Source organism: Zosterops lateralis (assembly GCF_965231275.1).
Source record: "Zosterops lateralis genome assembly, chromosome: 1".
Classification (NCBI taxonomy): Eukaryota; Metazoa; Chordata; class Aves; order Passeriformes; family Zosteropidae; genus Zosterops; species Zosterops lateralis.
Genome location: NC_139762.1, coordinates 94,391,026 through 94,418,534, shown reverse-complemented (window position 1 = coordinate 94,418,534; position 27,509 = coordinate 94,391,026). Strand labels below are relative to the sequence as shown.

At 36.7% G+C, this 27,509-nt stretch overlaps 1 protein-coding gene across 2 annotated transcripts in view; it reads left to right on the top strand.

The window, feature by feature from the left end:
- The window catches only part of ZNF407 (zinc finger protein 407), a 334,832-nt gene that overhangs the window by 111,991 nt on the left and 195,332 nt on the right, over window positions 1-27,509 (top strand). For both annotated transcript variants that reach the window (XR_014590699.1, XM_083867457.1), the window contains exon 4: window positions 19,190-19,264. Coding sequence is in view for 1 of the 2 variants with exons in the window: in XM_083867457.1 (XP_083723583.1) it covers window positions 19,190-19,264 (75 nt within the window). In the remaining variant the exon portion in view is untranslated. The remainder of the gene's footprint in view (window positions 1-19,189; window positions 19,265-27,509) is intronic.

The window sequence follows — 27,509 nt, the reverse complement described above, 5'->3', positions numbered from 1 at the left end:
ATGCAATGAAAGAACGATAATTCTAAAGTCTGAGACAAGAATTTTTTTTTCTTAAAAAAAATAAATAAAGTGTGCATTCAGAGTGATGAGAATCTTGTTTTAGATAGTAATTCTTTCATTCTAACTGCAGTTCTCCTTACAAATCCTATTGTACAATAGGCAGTAAGATTTCTCCTGATATCATTTTTTGTATGTTGTAACACACTGGAATATGGGCCTGATGTTTCTAGATATGCAGCTTTTTAGAAAATTTCTTGGATCACAAAAGGTACTTCTTTGAATAAAACTGAATGGAAAATAAAAAAAAAGTGGACAGTTTTATTATAAATTGCAGTTTTGTAATAAAATTGTACAATGAGCTTGCACAAGCTTTTTAAAATATCATTGCTGCCACTGAACAGGTCTGTAATTTATTTATTCAGGAATGTTAGAGGCATTTTTGATTTATTTGTTTTTAGAGAAGTTTTGTTAAGCAAGATAATGAGCAGAGCTGGTGTTAATCATTTACTATGCAACTCTGAAAAATGAAAATTTTGCATATCTTTAGCACTGTTGGGGAAAATAAATTCACTCATAATGCTAATGGTCTATTGGTATAATTTTTTAAAAATGTTATCTGTTACTCTGGAGAAATCCAATAGATTCATATGTTATGCTAAATGCTAAACTAATCAATATATAATTTTGCATCCATACGTACATGCATATTGAGTAATCAGAAGTATTTGTTAACTGTAAAGATGAAAAATGAATTTGAGGGTGGTCACTGCCATAGGTGCCTACATATTTGTTTATGAATAGCCCTTCAGGTGAACATATTCTTCGTGTATGCACATAATACAAATAATGCAAAGTTTACTTTTTAGAACAGGCTTTCAAGAATACTAAATGAGTTTGATCCCGTTCCAGGTGGCCAGGAGTTTACAAATATGGCACAAGTTGTCATGGCCTTTGCTGAATAATATTTATTTTAAGGATTTACTGTAACAGTCTAACTAGTATAGGATTTAGTGTAACTAATTTAGAGAATTTAAAGGTTAGATACCTTTTAACTTGTCTGTGTTTATACAGCTCAGAATTGCAATGTGTTCTGTCTGGCATGCTGTCCTCTGATTTTTAGGATTAGTGTCTTCCATTTTTCAGTTTCCCACTGAGCAACTACAGATGGATAAAACTGACTTTGGGTGCCAGATCACCTGATTATCTGTCTCCTGCTCTTTCCTCTCTCTCTCTCTCTCTCTCTCTCTCTCTCTTTTTAAATTAAGAGGTTCTTGGGAACAAACATGCATTACTTCCCAGGGAAGTAACGGAGTTAGTGATTTTGGCTTTTGGACCATGTGAAACTGTTAGCTTTATAAGATGCTTGCAAAGTTGCTTTGGTACTTTTTTTGTTTCAGAACAGCACTATGTATTTTTTACCTGTTAAGCATTCACCACAGTAGTTAAGGATGGGGAAACAGCCATTTGTCAGGAACTTGACTAATAAATAAATTTAATGATCTATTAAAAACAAATAAAGTGAGATCTGGAGAAGGCAAGTGAATCTTAGTATGTTTTTTCCAGTTATGGCCTCTATTCTTCAGAAATGTTGTAAAGGATAGGAGCCTTTCTCTCCACTGTCAATAACCCAAGACATTTCTGAATGATGCATGAGCTCTGTCGTTTGTCTGTCAAGGAGAAATGAACTTTCAATTTAAGCGTAAGTAGTTTGATTTACTCATGTGCTGATGGACCATATACTGTTGGAACAAGGAGTTGAAATTTGTGCAGAGGAGTTCATGCCCTTTTAAACCTTCTTCTAAAGGAACATGCTTAGTTTAAATAAGATTTTCTGATACCTGGTATGGTCAAAAAGAAAGGAGGGGAAAATGGTACCCTATTATTGAAACACTTTTTAGCATCTTTAGCAGAAAGAAGCTTAGTGACTTCTGAAATATTCTGCCACTGTAGGCATGAACCTCCATCATTGATGTTGATAATGAATTTGACTGTTTCTTTACTATGGGCTAAATTCCAGGCTGTGTTGTTACTCAGTACTGCACTCCATTGCTTGTCCTTGTTGTTATACTCTTTTATGCCAGAAAAAGAATGCATTTTGACAGCTATCACTACAAGTGCCTGTGGACATCATATACAAGCCAAATGCTAGATGGTGATAAATATGTTATGATTAGACCTTGTTATCTAGATCATATGTACTGTAGTGAAACCTACACTTGTTTGCTCTCTTCTTGGGAGGAAGTAGGCTTGCATTAATTTAGAGATACATTGAAAATAAAACCAGATTTTTTAAATTTTAAAACCATTTAAAATTAATATTTTCAGTTTAGTTTGTCTTGTTGCTGGCATGATAAATATAATTTCTGAATGCTTTATGATACGATTTTTAGTGATGCATCTACAAAAGGTAAGAAGAAATGCTATGTTTGTGCTAACCAAAGTGATAAGAAAAAGCAGAATCCTTTGGCAACTGCAAATATTAGAGCTACAGATGTACATAGCAAAACAGAAGAAGAATGCTGAAAAAGGGAATTCCATTTTAATCTGAAAAGTACTTGAAAGAATTTGCTTTTTCACTTCTGTCAGTTACTGCCTGCTAGCCCTTCTTTCCTTTTTTGTCATGGAGTGTATGAAAAACAAGAGCAAAGATGTGTAGGTTATGTTGGTCCCTTCTCTGTTCACGGTTATGTCCCAGAAGAGGGAAGAGTGAAGGGCTGATATGTGCCATTTCTAAACATCTCCAGCTTAGGGGATCCATAGAAAAGTTGATATGTTGAGGGAAAAACAGTTCTTCTCGAGTGGAGTTCTTGAGCAGTAAGGTGGGCCCTTTCTGCACAGCACAGCTACTGGGGACATGGAAAATCCAGTTAGCTGAATCTTCAGTGTGTCATGGTGTACTGGTGTACCAGCTTCACCCTTAGGAACAGCAATTGTTGCATGTTCTGACCAATCTAGGGGTTAACTTGTGCTGTAGCTAGCATCGTGTTCCTCTTTTCCAGACTGGTGGGATTTATTAGGAAAATAATAGGTTTGGCTGTGAATCTTTGTGTAAGAATGGTTGTCACTCACACAACTTCATTTATGTCATGCCCTGATGAAAGAGACTGTGAGTTTGAAGGCTTTTAGGATCCTTTCCAATTCGGCATATTCTGTGATCAGTGACATTTTTACTAACTCATACCCATCCTTCCTCCCTAATGCCTGATTAGAGGCAGCAGTATTGGGTAATTACTTTGACTGGCCTTAAAATAATAAGTAAACGTACTTACAATTTTATAACATATACTAATTTTCATCAAGGCTGTTTAAACATGTCTTGAAAAGTAGGATGTGTTTTTAGTCTAAGCAATGGTAAATTCTGAACAAGTTGTCAGCACTGTTAAGATTTGTGAAATTTTCTAATAGGCGTTCAAGAAGGTAACTTCAATGCCAGGTAATACCTGTATTCTGGAATGTTGTGAAAGGATTTTTCATACTTCTGTTTATTCTTGGGACTGCTCTGCTTTGATTTGTAAATTGTGTATATTACTTTTTCATTGGTTTTAATTTTAAATGACTGTAACACAAGTGTTGAGGGATCTGTATCTGGAATGATTATACTTTTGTGATTGAATTAAGATAAAGGCTTGCAGTTGGTAGGTCTGCATACCACCTTTCCCACTTTCCCTCCTGGAAAAAAAACCCAGAAAAATAGAAAAAAGTAGAAATTTGCTTATGTCCTCAGACTTTCTACACTATAGCCCTAGTCAGATTGCTTGAGATATATTTCGTACTCATATTTCCGAGTGGATTTCCTAGATGGATGTACAGGAGTCTAAAGCATAATGAGATCTAAATGAAGGAACTAACAGGATACTCTCAGCACCCCATTGCATCCAGTCTGCTCTGAGAAGTGAGAATTTCCTTCAGATGCCATATAAAAATGGGATTTCTAGGAGAGTTGGGCCAGGAATATTGGAATTGATGCTGATTTCTTCACACCTGTTGTCTTTTAATGTCTCCTAGAGGTGCTTGCAGTATTGGATTCTTCCACTTGTCTAGCCTTGTTTAAGCAGGGAGGGTCAGGTAATGAACACAAAGACTACTTTAGATCTAGTTATACAAAATCTCTCCTTGTGAACCTAAGGACGTTGACATTATCAGCAGACACATGTCCATTTTGTATTGCAGGAATGTATGGGTTCAAGGAGGCAGAAAAGTGTGATAAGGAAACCTGGCATGAACAACCAGATTCCACTGATGCATGAACACAAACACACCAGCAGCTCAAAGATACACAAATATTCTGAGGCTAGAATAAAACAGTTTCTTGGCAGTTCTTATTCACACTTAATTGGCTAATTGCCCAGCCTGACACTGGCACTGGCAGCATTACAGAGGTAATAATCTTTTAAAGGATGAGCAGTTCCTCAACAATGTCTCCGACATCGTTCCTATGGATATCTTTTTCTTCAACAACAGGCATAGAAGTTTAGCCATTTTTTAGGATTGACATTTATTTCTGTTCACTGCTAGGACAATATGTACATTGAAATCTTCTTTGTGTGCTTGGAGTAAGTAGAGAAGTCAGAATATTTACATTAAGCCAAGTAATTTTATATGCCTATTCCTCTTTTTGTAGGATCCATTAGATGAGAAAAAAGATCTGGGGACTTTCATGAGCATCTTGTGTTGTGGAGATTAAAATAATAGAAAGTGTAAGGTGTTTCCCTTTTTGTCATCAATGTTGGAAAGCAGTAGATGACCAGCTGGTGATGGGTTAAGAGATCAGTTTATAGAAATTTATTGTTCAGAGGGCTGAATAGCTGAGGGGATTAGTAATTGGATAAAAATCCCATCAACTCCAGACTGTCTATTCACATGCAGGTCATCTTCATACTGACCACTATAACTTCTCTTTTAAAAAGTTTGTCTCCTTTGTATTCCAATGAAAGTCACCATCAGAAATGACACTTAGGTTTGTTGTCATATTGGGAAAAAATCACAATTGAAAGGGCATGGAAAATGAACTTTAAATAACTGCAACTAAAATTAAAATTGGTGGAAAATAGAGGGATATTAAGAATTACAGACCAGTGAACTGTAAGTGCTGGGTAAATTGAAGTTATATTTTAGAATACAAGTCTAAAACACAGTCATAATGCCAAGGCAAACCAGTGTTACAAAGGAAAAGTATTTCCAAATATTTATATGTGTATGCAGGCTACCTTCTTGTAAGACAGGAACATACCTACTATAGGTAGTCTGGATAGCTATGCATCCTTTATCAAATTCCTTTATAGCAAGACCTAGCTAATTGTTGTTTTGGAGCATTTTTTATGAATTAGTGATTGATAAAAAAGAAGCTTGAAACTTTTATAATTATTGAGTGTGCCATATCACAAACCATGCAATAGGCATACCACTGCTGACATACTTGGCTTAAAAAAAAAAAATTGAAAAAAAATTTTTTTTCAGCTATTGTTATTTAATTACCCTGCACTGGTCAAGCTGCATTTTTGATGTTTTATTTTTAAGGGTACAAAATGAGTCCTACAAATTACGCACTTGACAAATACATGATCTACACAAAAGAAAGAAATTCCTTCTTCTTCTAAAAGCAATTTTCTCTTGTGTTGTTGGATTCTCTGAAGGATGTGATCTGTCACTGTGCTTCACAAGAAGTTCTCTTGAACTTGTGCAGAAGACAAGCACTTTCAGAAATTGTAGTGGTAGAGAAATTTGCATTGGTAATATTTGGGATTGCTCATACTTAGGTTTTAGGCCCTCACTATGAAAGGTTCCGTGTGTTCTCGTGGTCTCTTTAATACTTCAGGACTGTCTGGGTGGTCCTCAGCTTTTAGCAGAATAGAAATCTTTGTTGCATCATTATTTTCTTCTATCTCTTCAAATGCAGCTTAGGTGAAACTTAAAAAGCACTCATAAAAGAAGGGCGTGTGTAAATTCCCTGAAATGCAACAGACATAACCTGTGGTCAGCAACACATTTTCAAGTTTCCAGCCGTTGTAGGGGATCTTACATGAAGCACAGTGTCTCTGCAGCACTGTCCCTTGTCAAGAGGAGCTCAATTGCTCTGTAACATATTAGAGATTTTCAAGTCTTGCTAGGTCAGTGGTCTCAAAAATATTATTTCAAAAACTCATCAATAAATTTTAAAACATTTCAATAAAAGAAATAAAACTCCAGCAGTTTCTTTTTGGAGGATCCTGGGAGCTGGTAACTGCTGAAAATCATACTGTCTGTACAAAAAAGACAGTTGCTTTTTATTTTTAGGTGGAATTTTTAAGTGAAACTAAATGAAGTTTAATGGCTTATAACATTGCATGAATTTGTCAAAACTGATCAGCTGGATTGCTACACAATGAATACTGAAAATGTTCTGGTTTTTAGGCTTATAATAGCCTACAGCCATTCAAAAGTCAAAATGTTATTTGATGTTTTCAGAATGTTAATGAAATTATTATTAATAGCACATATATTAATCTTAATGATATATGTAAATATGGGCAAATGTAAAGCTCTGTTGACACCAAAATAATTATTCTGCTGCTGAAAGTAAACCTGGGGTTAAATTTCAGTGATCAAGCATAAAACAGTTTGCTCTAAATGCGTCAATAAAAGAATTTCTGATGAAGTTAAAAATTGTATACAGGCTCAGGAGATTCAGAATGTTTGTTAGTACAAAAAAATTGAAAATGAAAGGATGATTCTATTTGCTTTTAAATTAGCAGAAAATAGTAACAGACTGTTTGGATTAAGAAAAAAAGATGTAAAAGGCTTTGCTTTGTTGTTATCTTGATTTCAGAAAATATCATATCTACTCATGTGGGGCTTTTTTTAGGTGAGAGGGAAGTAACGTGTATCAATCTCCACTGTGAATTCATCTGCTTAATAATTTGATTTGACTGACTTAACTTTTCTTTCTGTGCTTTTTGCTCTTTAAAGTTAAAATGGTCCTTCTCTTGCAATATACATGTAATTATTTGGTGGTGTTAATCAAGCTGTAATATGCCTTTTGTGCTTGCTTTCTTTTTTTTAGGAAGGCAACAGGGTTATGTTCAAGGAATGTAGAGATTTCTCGTCTGTAGTTATATGCAGTAAACAGCATGATACATTTTTATTGTAATATCTATCTTTGAAAAGCTAAATGTTGGTAGCAGGATATGATCTCTCTATATTGCAATGTGAAAAGAAAGGGAGTGAACTTGGTTGTAAAGGAGAATTTCATGGCATTTTACCTGTTGAGGGCCCTGAAGAGCCAGAAGTATAGTGACTTGCCTAAGTGACAGGCAGCAGCAGCCGTGGTGTCACTGTGTATTATCACCTCATGCTAGCTGGAAGCACTCCCTGAAGCCGATCTAGGTTGTATAGTCCTAGATGAGGTCTTCATGGGTGCTGACCATAAAAAGTTCATCAAAGTAATGAGGCGAGGCGAGAGCTTGGCGCTCATGGGCAGAGCTCAGCACCAAGGAGTGTGAACTGGCTCCAGCTGTGACAATAAAACAGCAGGTGGCTGCTGTCATTAGGGGTGGCAGATGAGGCAGGGGACTAACATTCAGCCCACAAAACTCTCATTTGTTAGCCATCGCCACTGTACCATGCAAAATAGCTTCCATCTCAGTCAATTTTACTTTGCAAAATATTACGCAGTCGCCATAAGAAAATTAGAGCCTTGGGTTTACAGGTTCCTTGGATCTTATAATCAGAAAACTCAGTGCTCTCAGGTTATGTGGAAAATTGCACTTTTTTCTCCCTTGAACAGTTTGAGGATCTTTACCGTAATTTTATAATAGGCTGTTTCCACCCCAGCATGTGTTTATCAGTTAATATTTTGGACTATTTTGTTTGTTACTCCTTTATAAAATCAATTCCTTCCATCCATTCAGCTATGTGTTGCACATAACATTGCCTACTATTCAGTATTATAAAAGTTGGACACTGATCAGATTATTTCTGTCTCTATGTCTGCCCAGGTACAGACATTTCATGTAATAAATAATGGGTTTTTTTTGAGAGGAGTTCTGCTAATCAGAGAAATTGTAAAGAGACAGAACAGCCCTTTTAATTGGTTGGATATTTTTGTTTGCTTATTTCTGTTAATATAAAATGCGAAAGCATTTTGTATGTGCTCAGTCTTCAAAGAATGTTTTTAAACTACCTAAAATTTGTGTCCTTTCTCAGCTGCAAACTGTCCTGGTGCAGCTCATCCCTGGAGCAAGGCCTGTGGGCATCAGGGGTTAAACTATGGGGGGAGTGTGTTGGCTCCAGTGTGAGAGCCATTTCACTTGTATCCCTTTACAAAGCTAAGCAGAGACTTGCATGTCGGTGGTTATGTGCTCTGTTCCATAGCTGTAAGTGACCTCCAGGAAATAGCAAGAATTTGGACATCTGTCAGGTGTGAACATGTTAAATTCTAGTGCTCTAACAGGAACCCATTCATGAAAATCAAAATATGACACCATACTGAATAAAATGGAGTACCACAGTGTGTGTTGGTACCTGTGTCACCTGGGCTGTCCAGTTCTCCTCCTACTGAAAGCAGACCTGTGGAATCTCATCGTTTTGTGCTGGCACTTGAGATGAGGCTTTATGGAGCTGTGGTTGCAACGACAGCATGGATTAGGAAGGAAAAGCCTTTTAATTGATACTTCATTTCAGGAAGATACTCAAAAAATAATATTTTTTTAGACATGGTTTATGTTTCTTTATAGGACCAGGCTGTCACTTTTTATCTAAAACTGAAGTTCTGGATTTTTTCCTGTTAGCAATATACGTTCCTTTTATTGCATTTTTTGGGTAGTTTGTAAATTGTTCTTTTTTTTAGATAGCATGCCATAAGCTTTTGTTTGAACCTACACTGATTTCTCCTTCATTTCTTTGTTCATAGGTACACTCAGCATGTGTATGTAGGTTTATTCAGGCCTTTGAGATCAAAGATGATTTTTTTTCTCAATTCCGTTGGGCGCCTATGTAGTTTCTATATCTCTCATGTTTGATTTGTGGCCAGAAATGGTCAGAGTTAATCTCAGATGCTGGCTGGAATTGGAGTAATCTTTGCCAGAGAACATCTTCTGCTGTGTCACAGATATCATCTTTATGACTGTACTGACTTGTCTGATCTATATTCCTGTGGTTTTTCCAGACTGATGACAGTCTTCATACCAAGTGCATGCAACATCCTTACTGGACAGCAAGAATGTGGGCGGATTGTATGTGTGAGTGTGAGTGTGTGTAAAACATCCATCTAAATTCATTGGGATTTTTTTTTTCATGTCTTTATTGCTGCAATAACAATTATATCTCAGGTGAGTACTCCTAATCTTTCCAGTCCTGGCTTTGGGTTTCTGAAGTGACTCCTGCTGGCCATCAGAGGAAAACCTGAGAAACACCAGACTGCTTGGCAGCTTCAGTGATTCCTCTGCTATGTATGTGACTGAAGTGATGAGAGGTGTTAGCATTTGCTCATGGGATAAGTGGACTTAAAACCACTGTTATACCTGGAATTCTTACTTGGATAGACTTCTGTGCTGCTCTTCATATTATCTGCATCCTCTACAATCAGTGCTATAATTTGAGAGAGTTTTGTAGGTCTGTAATGCTTGGATAGTGCATAACAGTCTGTCTGGTCTGAATAACATGATTTCCTCTGAGCTGTTTCTTCAGTCAGCTTCCTTCTTCAGTCATAGGAAGAAATTGTTGCAACACTCCATTTTTGTGAAGAGCTGGGCATGGCTGTAATGGGAATATCTGGAGAGACTGAGATGCCAGTTGAAAATGAAAGCTGAGCTTTTACTTATGCTCATGTAATGACAAACTTCCAACAAAGAAAAATCAAATGTCTTCCAACAAAGAAAAATCAAACATTTATCAGACATGCTTGTCAAGTGTTAGGTTGGCCCGATGACACAGTGTGTTAGGTGGTTCTTAGTCCCAGAGGTAGCAATGGCCAGGCCCAAGAGCCCTTGGACAAGGAAAGCTGGAACCATCCTTGTGCTTTAAACATATTTATGGGGATAAAAGTATTAGAGGCATTTTTTGTGGACTGAAACCAATCTGATCCACATGATAGCCTTTTTGTTTCTTTGGCTGGAGCTAGTCAGTTCTGATTTGACCAGCCTATTGTTAAAGGTTCATGCATGTAGATGGTGCTACTGATGGTTACAGATTAGGTCTTGCTGTCATAGATTTACTATTTTTATGCAGCTACTTTGGCAAAAAGATATTCTGAAGTATTTTACTTTCTACCTGAAGTCAAACAGTCTTGTGGAATGCCTGGATGTAAGACAAAGAGGATGTGTTTTACAGCTGAGTTTAAGTCTTGGGAATAAACAAATCAACCAGCACTTGCTTTTCTATGTCAAGCAAAGACCTAGGGCAACATTCTCACTACTCTCACAGATCAAGTGGACTGCAGAGTCTTCGCTTCAGCCACCATCTATCACCAGCAGCATTTCAAATTGTGGGGAAATTGTCAATAAAAATTGTGTATGTCTTCTGATTGTGTATGACTTCTGAGCAGTTCAGTCATCAGATAGTGACCAATTTATTCATCTCATTTCTTTCTTGGTACCTCTCAACTTTGCAAAAGACCACAGGCACTGTAGCTGCAGAATTGACTGAGTTATATATGTGGCACTGCTACTGCAGGCCCTGTGTGTTTTCTAGTCTACAAATCAACTATCTTTAGATTTGTTTTGATTTCCTTTAAAGACAGGCAACAGAGGAGTCTTTTGATGAGGACACTTTCATTCTCAAGATAGCTCTTCCCATAGAAGCTCTGCATAAACCTGGTGATTCAGTCTGTAGTGTGATTTCTGAGCCATCAGGAAGAAGCTACATCAAAAGGAATTTTTCATTTATGAATGGTAGAATGTTAAATATATTTGTTTGGCTCTATCAATTCTAGTTTTAAGTAGAAAGTCATTGCAACATCCTTATTTTGAGATAGTCTTATTGTCTGTTTTTTGCACTTCCAAAAGGCGCAGACTTTGCTCCTTGGGATCACTAGGAAGCTCTTTACAAACTGTCTGCAGAAAGTGCAGTATTTCAAAACTCCTCATGGGGCACCTAGAGATGTGGTTCACCTGAGTCATGCAAAAGATTGAATCTACTTTGAAGAATTTCTGCCTTCAAATATTAGCTTGTTTATCCTGCTTTGCTTTCCAGATGCTAAATGATGATATGTGCAACTGATGCCTACTGTATCAAATTCTTTATCTGAAGTCTTGAGCATGCTAGGAAATGGACTGGATCATAAGTAGGAAGGCAAGCCAGTGTTTGAAGAAAGTGGAAAAAATGAAAAAGTGAGGGATCAGAGTTATGAGAATGTTGGATATACAAATCATGAAAAAAGAGAAGACATAAACTGTGTCTTGGTAGCGAGGTTGGTAAAACACTAATCTATATCACAGTGCTTACAGATGTAAATGTTCCGTTATGTTTTAAGCATTTCTCAGCCTCATTTTGCATGGCAGGTGTGTTTTCTGGTGATGTCCTGGTTTTTTATGTTTGTATTAATCTGCTTTAAATGCAAGGCACTCCCAACACCAAACCCAGGGTTGCATTTCAGACTATAGGAAAAGAGGTTCTGCATTGTGGTAGACTTGAGAGGTTGATAGCAGCACTAGAGAAAGCACACTGTGATTCTGTCTTTTTCCTTTTTTTTTTTTTTAGCACTTTGTGCAGCTGTTAGATTACGAAACACCTGTTAGAGGTGACAGTTACAGATGCTCAGTAACCAATGAAAATTAATAGAACATGTGATTCTTTTAGCTTAGAAGTGATTTGGTAAGATGTGTTTAGAAATCTAATTACATACTGCTGCTGTCTACCATTATCACTTAACATTCATTAACTTCTCTGAATATTGAAACAAACATTTCTTGTAGTGGTTATAATTTTCTCATGTATTTGTAAGGTGATTTTCTGACAGAGCGAACACCTGACTTTAAAGGTTTTGCCAATGTTTAGCTATTTTAAGTTTGCTCTTCTAGCAAATAAAAGCAGAATGCCATTTGTTTGCTTACAGTTAACACTTGTTATTGTGTCTTCAAATATAAAAGTTCACAGTTCCACTCTTAAGTTTCAACTCACTTTTATGTTAATAATAATTATCACTGCCTGGATGTGGCTTATTTCTGCAGGTTTCACTGAAGGGTACTTCTTGTGTTTAAAATAAATCACTACTACACAATACCTTCAAATCAAAAAAGTTCAGAATGGACCCTTATCTGATTCACACAAAACCTTTTTGATTTCAGTTACAAAATAAGTAACTTAGGTGAGGCACCAGGTAAGTGAGCTCCCTCATGAGGGAGGAAATGATGTAAATACTGCCAGTGAATTCCTTTTTTTTTGCCACAATAGCAGACTAAATTTCTGTCCTGGATGGTTTATATTATAACAAACATCTCTTAAAAGTGGGATGGTGAGACGACTCAACTTTGGATGGCAAGATAAGCTTCAGTGGAACAGCAGAGGATGCTTTCTGTTTTACTTAGTTTGCTCTTTCTTTATACCCAGGTCTGTAAGAGGAGATAATTGTGCCAGTTGCTACTTCTTTATGGCCATGGGGCTAATAATTCTTTGCCATCTTGAGAATAGCAGACCTGTGGCAGAGAGCAACAAGAATACGTTGAGGGATGTCTCTCTCTTCTGGTTGATAGATGCAGGAATATGCAGGAACAACACAGTCGATTGATTGATTGATAGCGTGCAACTCATCCATAATGATCTGTCTGATATAGCAGTAAATTATTCTTGAGATTGATGCAGGTCATTGAACAGCACATTGACAATCCTGTTGTCTGTCATCCTGTTCAAAGCAAGGCAGGAACAGTAGCTGCTGTCATAGTCAAGTCTACCTTGGGTGCTAGCTGTGTGCAGGTGTTCTAATAATACAAGTTGTTGTCTTTATTTTTTGGGCAGCTTGGCTTCATTGCTAGCTTGTTGCAAGTAACAGTAAAAAAAGAGATGAGGTTTTTAGAAGAAAAGGTTGTAGTCATTGCATTGATGATTTCATAGTAATACACAAACCACTTGAAAATGTTGGGTTTTAAACTTCGATAGAAAAACTTCTCCATGGAAAAGATGCCAATAAATAATTAAGAAATATACCTGGTTGTTGCATGGAAAATTGTAAACACTCTAAAAACCACTCAAAATTGAAACAGAAAGGCTGGTAGTTCTCAGAAACTGAAAACTTACGTTGGTCTTTAGATTCCGCGAATTACCATGATATCTTCCCATGGTAATCTGGCTTCTTGTCTTGCTAGTAATGGCAAAGTTGTCTTCATTTACCTCTTTTGGTTTCTCTTTTCAAGAGGAAAAGTTTGGATTTTCCATTCTGCCAAGTTACACACACTTGGTGATGTGGATGGATGGATATGTTTTGCTTCCCAGTTTAATTAGCAGTGTTGGTGAGGGTGGAGCACAGAGCAGCCATATCCTTCTTTGACACATGGGGTCAGCAGGGAGTAGAAGGCAGCGTGTCACAGCATCGCAGATGTGTGATCGCGCATGGCTTGTTAACCTTTTGAAATGTTATTGATTTTTTTTTTTAAACTTACAAAAAATAACTATCTCTTTTATTTGGAAGTAACCTGCTTCATTTGGCTAGTAAACGAGTCTAGAGAAAACCTCATCTATCCTATGCTGGGTTCTAGGACTTGATGTCCTGTCATAGAGGGCATGAAGTTTTTCAGATATTTGGATGTTTTCTATATTAGGCTTCACCCTGCCAGATATTTACTTGAACCTGACATCTTGTCACAAAGGGCATGAAGCCTTTCAGACTACTGGATATCTTCCACACCAGACTCTGCCCTGCCAGATACTTTCTTTTAAATTGAGTCCCTTGCGCGCAGTCATGTAAGAGAGTTATCAGAGCCCCAGTCTGGACCCTTCAGAAACGGCAAACATCCACAAATGATGGACTTGAAATTCTCAGGAATTTAGACTTTCGATGCATGGAAAGAAAAGCTGACTTGTTCATAGAAAACCATTGTTTTCTGGACAGTTCTGCATTTGCCACTGTGCTCTTGTTCCTGAAGTTAACCTGCTGAATACAAAATCCTGGTGGAGACATGAGATCTGGGTAGCAACTTTTTATACAATTTGGAGAATTTAAAAACTTGAAGTTTTTTAGTTTATCTGCAGTGTTTAAATACTATTTGACTAAATGCCGATTTGAATGTGTGAAATTCTGCTTTTATGGGTGGAACATGCACAGCTCAAGTGCTTGCAAAAATCTGTGATTACATATGCAAGTTTTATTGAACATTCTGAAATACATGTGGTTCCTGGTATTTCTTGAGAAAATGCCCTATTCCTTTCTCTTACTGGTTGCTACTCCTGTTGGCATGGCTCCATGAGAACCACAGGTTCAACTACAAACAGTTAGGGTTTCCAGTGTTTTTTGAGACAAAATAAGAACAAGAATGCTTCATTAAGATGGTAAAAACCATATATTCCACATTGTTATTTACTTGCCTGAACATATCCCAGTCCCCTTTCTTGGCATGATCTGTGAAGCTTGCCTTGATTTTCTGGTTTCTTGCCTCACGTGAAGATGTAAGGACAGAAATGCAAGTACAGATCACAGGAAACAAAACCTAATGTGAACAGGATAATGTATTATTTCATCGTATTCTGTGATGATGTATAAAAGTTTGAGATCCTTTTCCTTATTATTCCTTGATGCTGTCAGATCTCTCAACTGATTCATCCAAAATGGTAAAACATTCTATCCTTTCTGTGTGCCTGAAACTTATGCTAAAACAAAGCACTAAATTCTTGGATTTGTTTATGGGTTTGATTTTGTTGGGTTTTTTTAAAGGCTCTCAAGCAGCTTTTAAAAACATCCTATGTACTTGCATTATGCACTAGCTTACCTCTATTCTCAGAGTTAAATTTCTGTATAAAGAGGTTTTGGACAGTTTAAAGGAGATGTAAAGGATATTGAGAATATGAATAAAGGCTAGATATTCATTGTTATTCTCCTGGACTTTTCTGCTGTCATTGAACATTGCTGTCTCTAAGATAAATTCTCCAAGAGCAGTTGCAGAGAGCAATGTATCCACTGAGAAGTGATTTAAAATTGCTCTTCAGCTGCTCGATACCTTGTTTGTAGAGTCCCACAAAAATAAATTCCTGTGCTGGTCCTCCTCAACAGTTATGTGCAGTTAGAAAATGACTGGTCTGTCACCATGGCTTCAAGTGACTTTCTGGTAGAGGTAAGATGTAGCTCCTTCCTTGGAACTAGGCCAAGGCTGAGCACTTGGTAAAGACACAGGGAATAACAGGTTTCGGGACCTTATGGTCCAGAATGCTTGTTTTGGTTTGTGTGTGTGTTTGGTTCTGGTTTTTTGGGGTTTTTTTTAGGCTTTTCACTGAGCTAGTGATGTACATATTCAAATGAAAAGAGCTATTATGGATTCAAAACATAATAAAACTTAGAATCTTTTGCCCTCTCAAAGCAAGATACTTCGCAGAGAACAATTCTCTCCCCACAGAGAACATAGAAAACAGACAATGCATGACAGATTATTTCTATTCCTTGAGTACTGTGATGATAAACATTGTACATGCTGAAAAATTTGTACTACACTAGAATGAAAAGCGGAAGCAAAGATTCTCCAATATGTTTCTTTATTCTCAGAATTAGAATTCCCTTTGTTTCTTTTGTATTTTAAAATGTGCTTTTATAACTGAAGACAAATCTATAGAGGCTCCTAAATCAGTTACAGACATTCTGAGAGAGAGTCCAAATACTATTTGAAGATTGCCATGGAATATGAATGGTCACGTTCCTACAAGCCACAACTCTTATAAAAGGAAACCAGAATATTCTACAAACTTATTTTGGGAAAGGTGCTCATATATTTATGATTTAGAGTAATTTTTATTTATAGTTTGTGTGCAAAAAATTGTGTATGGAGAATGAAGATGCTATTCTAATGCTCTGTGTAATCTTTCAACTTGTCTTTAATTTATTCTGTAGTTTCAACATAGCGTGTACGACTGAGAATGTTGCTAGTTTTGAAGCCAGAGTAGTTGAAAATCATTAAAAAAGTTAACCCAACATAATGCTCCTGCCAGCAAAAGAAATCCTGCCCACTCACCTTGTTCCACTTTGAGAGGAGGCTCCTAGAAGTCTTCCTACCAAATGAAGGGTTACCATTTCTTGGATGTATAGGCTACACATTTCTGCCTGTAGAGACCTGACCCCTCAGGAGAGCAGCTGGGCTATGACTTCTTGTTTTCATGTGGGTTGAGGATGAATTTGTCCAGATTAGTTTGTTAAACTGGTTCCAGGCCTCTAGTATGGCTTGGTTTGCATGTATTTGAAACAGTAGAATATTGCATTTACAGGTTTTTTCTACTCCCTTTTGATGCTCTCCTGAAACTAGTTAGCTTTTAGCATTTGACTGTTTATACTTCCACTAGAATTAAAAGCAAGAAATGAGAAATTTGTGGAAGCCTGAATTAGTGCTTACTAATTGCTAATGGAAAGATTCCTTTTGATTTGAACATATATCAGTGCAGTAATTAAAAGCATTCACTCAGTGAGTCCTTATAGATGCCAGTCAAACTTCTCCTAATACTAATTTAAAAGGCCAAGGTCATGTCTACTCTAGCAGTAGCTTGGGAATAACTGATTTACCTTAGCAGAGGTAAATAACGTAGATAAACTCATTATTTTTTGCCTACTAAACCATTAATTACTTTGAAACCTAGAGTTACTGAATGTATGGAAAACATTTTTTGTGTTTCTTTTGTAAAGCCAGCAAACACTGTTACTACCTCTCTGAAAATCACCTGCAGGATTTAGTAAACAAAACCAAATAGTTTCCACTTGTCTCTCTCTGTAGGTTTGTTTGTTTGTGATTGTTTTAATTGGTGGTCTTCAAATTCAGCATCCAAACAAGGTTGTTTAAACTTTGCCTCTTGTGTCTCTGTTGGCAATTTTTAAAATCTTGTTCTCAATTTCTCATGATAATAGCAACTCTGCTTTTATTTTTAAGGTCTGATTCTCTAAATTGGGGAGCTGACCCTGAGCTATGCAGAGTGCTCCAGACTTGAACTAAGGCATTGTGCACTCCTCAGGTCTGAAGCCTTGAAGCTTTACGTTAAAAGCGTAAAATGTTGGCAGGTGCTGAGACACGAACTGAATCAGGGTTCAGTCTATTGGTGCTGTGTATAACAGCAGCAAAATGGTTGCTAGAACATAGATGTAACAGAGAGGAGGCAGAATGCAAGATTAATTGCTTCATGTTATTACCAGTGCCTTTGTCTTTGATATTGCAGAAAGGTATGTCTGTCCTTACCCCGCTGCAGTTGTGTCATATATGCAGTGGTCAGCCTTTGTTTGGAAGCTCAGAAACCAAAAAGTGCTTCCCCGAAATACTGTGTAGCTGGTTGGGATCTTTATATTCCATGCAAATAGCAAAATATCCCTTTACAACTCCGATTGCACGTTGCCCTTTCACAGTAATTTCAGTGACTTTATTTTCCTTTTAGAGAAGGGGGAAATGGAAGTTTGTAACAGGAAATACAGATATTATTAAATGAAAATATGTTTGGTACCTTCCACAGCTGTGTGGAAATACTATTTCTGCAAGGGCAGTACATTTTGTATGCCTTATGCTTTTATTAGAACACATTTTTTTCTATTTTGTTACAATTATTTGCCCTATGTACAGTAATTTTGATGGCACTTGCATAGTAATGGTGGTAACGGTGTAATAGATTGTTCACAGTTGTAATGGTTATGATGCCATAGTAATAAGTTGAGTAGGGAAAAGTATTTAGGATACTTTTTAAATGTATTTTTGTAAAAAATAAGGAAATTTATATCATTTAAATAAGACAGTATTATATTCTTATACCTTAAGGGATGCAGAAGAGAGGTTCTCTGTAATAATGTGCAAGTGCCCAAAGAAGATCAGACATGGAAAAGCTAAATTAACATAATTGTAAAGCAAAAGTACTGTGTCTTTGCTTTTGTGGCTGTTATACCCCATAGTGCTGGTGCTTTACAGTCCTTCCATTGTCCATTACTGCAAACACGTCCAGATGAATTCAGCGTTTAATGTTAAAAATCTTATAACATGCCAGTTTGATTTGTAGCCCTTCATATCATGGAATGCTAATTAAAATCATATTTTTGCATATGTCATGCCTTTCATGTACATATGCAAATAGACTCTATTGCCTTTCAGCTATTAGTAATTAACTTTATGAAGGACAGCTGTAATACATAATTAACAAAAATGTTTGCAAGCCCTTTTCACACTGAAAGTTGCAGCAGTAAAATTTTTGCTTATCGAGAGAACCATTTTAGTTTGAAGCTTCAGTCTGATATCTAAATTGTTTGAAGCAGTCACATGACATAATTAAATTGATGTTATGGTGTTATCAGCAGAAGAATACTACTTGATAGGCTTCTATCTGTTTCATTACGTATATTAGCAAAATTAAAGTAAATTATCTGTGTTTGGTTTGGTAGAAACATGATGCCAGGTAGTATGTATTTTGTTGGTGCTTTGAAGAATGTCTTGCCAGTTTGAACAATATTCCTGCTCACAGTGTGTTCATGAACACGTGCTTCACGTTTTTCGTCCTTTTTTTTTCACAAGACTATAAAAAAACTAAGGCTATTAATTTGTTTCTATGTGTATCTCTTTAAATAATTAATACAATGAATTTTGACCAGGCATAAGCAGTGATTAAAGCATCTTATATTGCTTTTTTTTCATGTTTCTCATTAAAAACAATGAACTACCTGTATGAAGAAAGGTTGCAGGGCGGGCCCATTAAGCTTAAATAAATTCAAAGGCGTAACTAAAACTGTGTTACTTTGTAATATCAGAGAACGTTCTTTAGGTAAAATAGACTATATTATCAGTATAACGTGTGAGATATTCTAATTTGCAAAGGGAAGCAGAAGCAGGTTTTCCATTCTTTGTCCAATGATGGACATGGTTGGGACTTGTAAGAGAAAAAGCCAAGGGACTGCAAAATGAGGGAAGCCTGTTGTTACAGAATGGACTCCCCAGTCTAAGTCAAATCCTAGCAGAGGAGGGATTTTTTAGGGACTGCCTTTAATGAAATATGTTCAAGTGCATGCTCAAAACAGAAAAAAAAAGTTTAATAACATGATCTTTCTCATTTGCTCTTCATTTGACAGGGTGGCATTTGTGATGAAGAAGCATTTGAATACTCATTTACTGGGGAAACATGGAGTTGGCACACCCAAAGAAAGGTAAACTGCTTTAATTTTTTTTTTTTTTCATTGGATCTTATACACTACATGGAGATATTTTCTAGAATATTTAGCTTACCCATAATGAAGCCATCTGGATTTTTACCTCAATTCCAAGAGACATGCAACATGTTTAAGGGCTCTGATGTCATGGTGCCTATGACATGTCTGTAGAAAAAAATTCCATGTAAAAGGTTTAGGATTTGCACCATTTGGGGCTTTTTTTTTTTTTTTTGACAGGTGATAATATTTTCTCAAAACTTTTATAGTTGTAAATGTCCCTCAGTACAAAATCAAAATTTGGGTGTGTTTTGGTTTGTTTTATTTTTGTTTTCTTTTTCCTTTCTTGTTTTTTCTTGCTGGCCTTGATGCTCATAGGTTTATAAAATTACTTTCTAAGAAGTTAAAGCCACAGAGGAATGAAAAAGAAAGTTTCTTCAAGTGTTCTTGGGCAGGAAGGGAGACTTGGCATTTTCAGTATTTTTAAAATTAATTAATTTTTTTTTTTCAATCTGTACACAGCTACTTATTCTCCAACTTTGTTTGCAAGCAGGTTATTTTTTATGTGGTTTAAAATATAACTGTGTTTTACAAACTCAATGGCACTGTGTTTGCAGATAAACAGATTTTGCTTCTGATTTATTTGGCACATTGCGGCTTAGCTATTGCTATTTCATTGAATCTTTGGGCCAACTAGAAAATTGATGTGTTTTGGATAGCCAAAAGATGGCATATTCTCTTTCAGCCTGGGTAGACGAGGTGTTCATTGTTGGATGCTTGATACTGTTTCAAGTATTACTGCCTTGTAACTCATTCTTCAGCAGTAGCCTTTCATAAATAAAGAGTATTTTCTGGTTTTGATATGAAAAAAGAGGAAAATAAATGATAGGAGCTGAAGGAGAACACAGCAAAGCTCTTCCTGAGTCATGTTCATTTCTTGTAAAAGACAATGGAAATTGTGGGCAATTAGACCCATTCCTCACAAGTTTGTCACACTTAAATCACATAGAGACCTAAGAGTAGGGTTTTAAATTAACACTCCATATATATCTTTGTTTGACTAAGCACCGATTTAAGTGGTGCTTTTATTTTTAAGGAGATTTCCTCTACAAAGGGCTTAACCAGAATTTCCCTAACATGTGATTATTCAAGAGTTTTGAGATATTCTATTTAATCTAAAATACACAATGATGCATTGAAAAAACAATTACACTTTCATCAAAGCAGATATCATTAAAAAAGTTTATGTTCGTTATCTCTTGTCATAGCACAACAATTACAAAGTGTTTTCCTCTGGTGGCTTATTTTATAACTGGAAGCATGTTATACCAATATATTCTTTTACAAGGGGGTACTTACTGTACAGTCATCATAAATACAATGTAGAGATAACTTGTATTACCCTTGTGAATATGTGCACAATAAAGGATACATGCAATAGATTTCCAAATATAGTATCTTAGCCTGAGAAGAGTATTTTCAGTGATGATCATCTTGAAATGAATTCCTAAACAAGCAGGATGCTATAAACTGTATCAGTTGTTGCTGGCTTTTCTTTGAGTGTTTTGTTCTGAAAGCCTCCCAGCTGTGGCCGTTTTCCCCTTTTCTTCCCGTATTCCTTCAAGGCTTTCTGGCTGGCTGACCAGCATGGCACGAGGAGGAGGGTGGCAGGTTTACGGGCCCAGGCTGCCCAAGGAGCAGAGGAGCCCTGCTGAGGTCTGCAGCCTCCCTCTCCTGCCTGCTGGCATGGCTAGGGAGGCTTTGGCTCCAGCATAGACAGGTGGAGTTGGAGTGACTTCATGCCCTCTTCTTTCACAGTTTCTTCATCCATCTTTTGAGTATTTCTTTTCCACAACACCTTTTCAGGTGGCACTTCAGCTTAATGTAGAGCAACATCAAACAGTAGTGGCAGAGCTACTACAACAATATAAATTTCTAGTAGCAGTCCCTCACTGGGGATGGGGGGTGTTTAAGCCACATGAACTATTGCAGTAAATACCAAACCACTGTTGCTTTTCTTTCCACCTTTCCTCTCCTATTATGAGAAAGTTTGATGCCTTTTAATGGCTTTAGGAACCAAAGAAATCCTTCTACTGCATGTTAAACCATCACTTTGGGCATAAAGATATTATAAATTAAGTTATGTAGTTTTCTTACCTATGTAAAACATTAATGCCTTGATTATAATTTTGCAAGCTTGCTATTTTTTAATTTCTCTAGGACAATATAATCAGTTTATTCTTTATGTTTTGAATTTGATTCTGCCCTCTGATACATTGCATATTATAGCAAATACTAATAGAAGCTAGCTAAATAGGCTGTGACAATTAAATTAATAATGCATTTTATTTGCAAGTGTTTAGTCTTCATGGTTTGACTGATATATGCAAAGATGGTAATTTATTAAAAGTAAATTCATGTAATTGTACTACAGAATTTGATGGACCAAAAAAAGTTGTCAGCATGACTATCATCAAAAACAGAAAATTGAAAAGAAGTTTAAAAGGGTGCTTGAAAAAAAATAGTTATAACCCATATACCCCGAGAAATTGAGGCCCTTTTAACAAACTTCTTAGAATGGAATTGCTGGTGGTAAGTATTTAGATAGTTCTGAAAGGGAGAGAAATAATACATTTGCAATTTAGTAAGCAGTACTTAACTTGTGCACCTTGCTCTCCCTACCTTTCCATCACTACTGGGCTTTTTATGCACAAAAGGGAGGAGCTATGGAGGCTGTGGAAGTGTTTCATGGGCAGATACTGAAAACAAGTACAATTCATAATGAAATTGCTATGAAAACATCTTTTGTTTAGGTTATTGTCTTTTTTTAAAAGACAAAATTGATTTAAGGGAAAAATACTGTGCAGTTGAAAATCACGTAAGTTTTTAAAAAATAAACTTGTAGTAAAATATCTGCACATTTTAGACACAAAACACCCCACTGTCTAGTCCATTATGATCATTACCATTTAATAGCTAACTCAAAAGTGGAATGTTTTAACAGAAAGAATTCCTCTAAGGTATATTTTCCTGTTATTGGAACTGTGATACTGATTTATTGTCAACTTGAATGTGTCTCAAAACTGGCATGTTATCTGCTAAGTCCAAGGCCAGTACATATTTGGTACTTCAGTGTCAGTAATCTTCATGGGACCTATAACTATATCTTATTGGCAGGATAAATCTTTGGCTACACCTTTATTGTGTCTAGGAGACATTGTGGTTGAGGACAAGGTGAATGCATCAGTAATGTTAATGGTGCCAAGTTCTAATTTCTGTTACATCATTACTTTACTTAGGTGTAAATTGTGTCAGAACACAGAACAAACAGATGTTTCACTATTAAGATATTCAAGATTAAGATATATACATAAACACACATAAAAATATGAGCAAGAAAATAAAAATAAATTCACTAAGTCATTCATCAGTGAGATTGAATTCTGCCACTGTTATGCACAAGTCTGGATTTGGAAATTATTTTGTATGAAAAATACACATAAATATTCTTTAAAGATTTTTTAGAGACACCATTAGTACTGTAAAAATATGCATTTTATAGTTTATGATTCTTTCTTAACTAGAGTTCTATTTGATACATCTGTTTAAAAAATTCTTTTACATAAGAAAAAGCCATAGAAAAATCTTTATAGTTGTTTAATTACCTCATCTTCCTTATGAATTTTAAATAATGAGTTGCCTCTGAAATAACTTTACGTATGAGTAATCCCTTTGAATCAAATAGAATCATTCATATATAGAAGGTTACTGGTAGCAGAGTCACTGAATTGGAATATCTGTTATAAAACAATTCCTGTAAAGGAATATTAAAAATATATTTGGTTTTGCAAGGTGCTGGTATTTTTCATGTGCTTTAAGAATGGCATCAGTGTTACAGTGCTCCTAACATCATATGAAGATCATATGATTTTCAAATTATCTTGACTGATTGAAAAAACTCTGCAGTGATTTCAACTTGAGAGCAGGAGCTATGGCTGTGTAATAGCAACCTAAATACATTTGAGATGCTTTGTCAAATAATGCTGGAATGTAACATACTTCTAAAATTTGTGTGGTTTTTATGCTTTGAAGTAAAAAGAAGAAATTCCTCGGTGCCCTGCATAAGCCTATCTGAATTTTCGAATACTGAATTCTACCAATTTGTAAATATCATAAAATAGACAAGACTGTAGGTATATCAGTGGAAGGGATTATTGAGGTCTGAAAGAAAAGTAGCCAGGAAAAATGAACTTGAGGTTGATGTTCTGTATATTATTTAGAAAATTGCCTTGTAATCAGCTGCTGTGTCCCGATATTTCCATTTTGTATGTAAAACTAGAAGGGTATCAAGTCCATCAGTACAACCCTCTTTTATTTTACTGAACTGTAAATTCTTCTTTTGAAGCATTTTTATTTCATTGAGTAGAGAAATTTGTGATAGTAGCTATTAGATATGCCTGTTTTGGGTAATGCTACCCCTGCAAAATAAAAAGATCCAGTTTGATGTTACAGCAAATTGGGTAAACAAGTGACAGAAGTCACAAAGTGATGTGCTGTAAATCCATACAAAGGGAAGTGGTTCCAGTCATATGCCTCAGCTTTCTGCTTCCACTGCATGAGTCAACCATGCAGGCCAAGAGGATAAGGATTAGTATGTAATAATTTTGTAATGACCTGCTCGTGTTCTGAAGGAATGAGTTCTGTATGTGGCTGTCACACAGAAGAGTTTCCAGTTAGAGGCACTGGCAGTACGTATGGATTCACTGGACAAGAGGCTACCTGTAATACCAGAGGGTGGTGTGCTAAGTCTTGCCTTCTAGCTTTGTCATCACCTTTTACTGCTTCTTGCAAATGAGTTTGAGCTTTTCAACTCAAACCCAACAATACTAGGTTAACTGGATGGGAATGAAAAGCTTTACTTAACTGATTATTTTCTGCATTTTTTCTTTAAAAGGGTCTTGGAGAGTTACATAATCATTCTTTGGAAAAGCCCTAAGGATAGAAATGTAGCTTTTTCTTGAAATATTTCCTGTTTGGAAGTTTGTGATGAGAGGATGCGTGTGTGTAAAAGACTCAATTTTAGAAGTGTTTGGGAGCTGAAGTTTTTTGCCTAAGATGTGTTCTCAGCTTTCCATGTTTTTTGGATGCTTATCTGACCCTTGCAAGCAGTATTTCTCTTTGGTGTTCAGCTCTTGTCTGGTGCTATGCTATGTCAGAGTGTGAAACAGGTTCCATAGGAACAGGCTCCATAATCCCTTGCTGGCTGAGTGCTTTTCTCTGTCTGCGGCTGACCAAGGAACATAAAAAAGCCATCGGGGTCACCTGTGATTCTTCAGGTACTGGAAGTAGATGTGCTGAAAATTCAGAGCTTTCCTCGTGGCTTGCTGTCTGTACACACATTGTATGTATTTGCTTTGCTACAAAGAAATGAAGACTAGGCAGACATTTATACTTTTGAAGACTGCTATCACAAAGACAAGTGATGACTTGAGGATCTTTTCAGAAAGAAAAATAACAAGTGAAGGACTTTAAAAGAGTGAAGTTATTTTGCTAGTACACATTATTTGTTCTTCCTATCAAATCCTGGCAATATTAGAGTTTAGTTAAGAAGGAAGGGCAACCTGAAGTAAGTTTGTTTTAATTGCTAGGTATGTGAGATGTTTTGGAAATTTCTGTCATCAACATGTCTTCCTGTTGTGAAGGCTTAGCTGATATGGTTAGAAAATAGATGGAGTACCTAATGGGATTCATGCTCCCCACAGTGAGCACCTTTGGTTAATTTTAAGCATCATAACAAGATATAAATGATGATCTCACATTCATAAACAATCAAGTACTGTCTAGAGCATAGGTTATTAGTTCCATTAGCAAGCGTATGCTAACATTGTGAATCTGTGGAAGACAGTGTGGGTAGTTGCTGAAAGTGCCAGTTTTATTTCACAATGGTTTGTTTCCAAGGAAAACACAGTTCCTTGTTGCACGCCATCAGCCAAAAAGTTGTAAGCTGCAAACTGATCCCTCTGTTGCAGTCAGCTGAAAGTGAGTTATTCCAGTTGCACGTCCTGACATGCTGCTTCCACTGTGTAAGGCAACCGTGTAGGCCAAGAAGGTCTGAATCAGGGTAGCAATATATATCTCGATCCCTTTCTACCTCAGTGGGACTGGTAGCAAGGGACCTCTCCAGACAGTTTTGCAGTCTGTGTTACACTGCTTTGAGGGTTGTATCTTGTGACACTTACAGATGTGAAATGTTCCATGTCTTGGGTGATACCATGACTTTTAACTTTGATCAGTCTATTTAATACAACGCACATATTTATTGAGAACACTGTAAAGGAAATGGAAACATCATCTCTCGACCATACTGCAATGAAATATTTTCCATACATTCTGAAGAATCGAGAGGAGTATTTTGTAAACTTTGGAAGTGAAAACAGAAGTTCTGTGGCAAATGCTGTATATGACTGATGATAGAAGCTTACTTTCTGCTTTTTAGACACATGCTTCATAATTCTTGCATCAAGTTATGATGCCATCAGGACTACTTTTCTGCAGCCAAAGCAGCTGCATAATTATTAAGTATGAATGTTTGTTTGTCCAGATTTACTTAAGTTTCAGCATCTAAAGACAGAAAGAAAATGCTAGAGAAACATGTTCTGGAGTTAACAGTACCATGAATGCAATTCTAAAATCACCTCCACAGTGCTATAATGTTAAAAAAAAAGGCTGACTGAAGCTTAAGTAGTAGAAACATGGAGGTCTTCTTGTACTGTAAAGACAATCTTCTGCAATATAAGCCTGCAAGGTGCGCTCTGTACTGATCTCTGGTGAGTAGAGTCATAGGACAGTATAGCTTAGAAGAGGACTCCAAAAATCATCTTGTCCAACCTTTGTGGGGAAGGGAAATCTAGAGGAGATCATCAAGCACTCTGTTCAGTCAAATATTGAAAATTCCCAGTGATGAGAGCTCTGCTACACCCCTTAGGAAGTTGCTCCAGTGAATGATTGTTCATGCTATAATTTTTTTTTCCTGTTAAGATGAAACTTTTCCCAGTGTCACTTGTACTTTTTGCCTCTTGTGTTCTCTGTGTGCTTCCTTGTGAAGAGAGAGAGCCTCTTTCCTCATTGCAGTGGCCATTTAAGTCCTGGAATCCCATAACGAAGTTCTCTTCTCTCTTTTCTCTCTTTTCTCTCTCTTCTCCTCTCTCCTCTCTTCTCAAACAACCATTCTGGCGTGGGTTTTTGTTTTATACAGAAAATTTGCTTCTGTCTATTGACAGTATATTTTGTAAGAAAAGAGTAGCAGTAGCATAGTGCATCTTAAAACACCTTTTGATCCTGGAAGTTGGTTTGAATGGCACTGTTCTATGCATAGAGCAGTAGTAATTACGAGGCTTCATAAGTCAGTTTCATACAGATCCTTCCACCTTCTCTCACTGTCATAGAATCATAGAATGGCCTGAGTTAGAAGGGACCCTAAAGGCCATGTAGTTCCACCCTCCTGCCATGGGAAGAGGCACCTTCCACAATACCAGGTTGCTCAAAGCCCCATCCCAGCCCCTCTTTGAACTACCCCAGGGGCGGGGCACCCACAGCTTCTCCAGGCAACCTGTTCCAGTGCCTCACCACTTTCTGAGTAAAGAATTTTCTCCTGCCTTCTAAGATAAATCTCCTTTTTAGTTTAAAACTGTTCTTCCTTGTCCTACCACTAACTGCCTGTGCAAAAAATCACTGTCTACCTCTTCTATAAGCTCCCTTCAAGTACTCGAAGGACACAATGAGGTCAAGCCAAAGCCATCTTTTCTCCAGGTTGAACAATCCCAACTCTCTCAATCTGCTTTCATAGGAAAGGTGCCTTAGCTCTCTGATAATCCTCATGGCCTTTTGTATCATTTCAACTTGAAATGCAAGGTGATATTCTCTGATGCCTGATAAAGAGTTGGCCCTTTTAAACAAATGTCATGGAATCATAGAATAGTTTAGATTGGAAAAGAGCTCTGAGATTTTTTAAGTTCAACCATTAACCCAGCACTGCTGTGTTCACCACTAACTCATTTTCCTGCCTGCCACATCTACACATTTTTTAAACACCTTCAGGAATGGTGACTTTACCATTTCCCTGGGCAGCCTGTTCCAATGCTTGACAACCCTTCCAGTGAAGAATATTTTTCCTAGTACCTAACCTAAACCTCCCCTGATTCAACTTGAGGTCATTTCCTTTTGTCCTATCACTTGTTACCTGGAA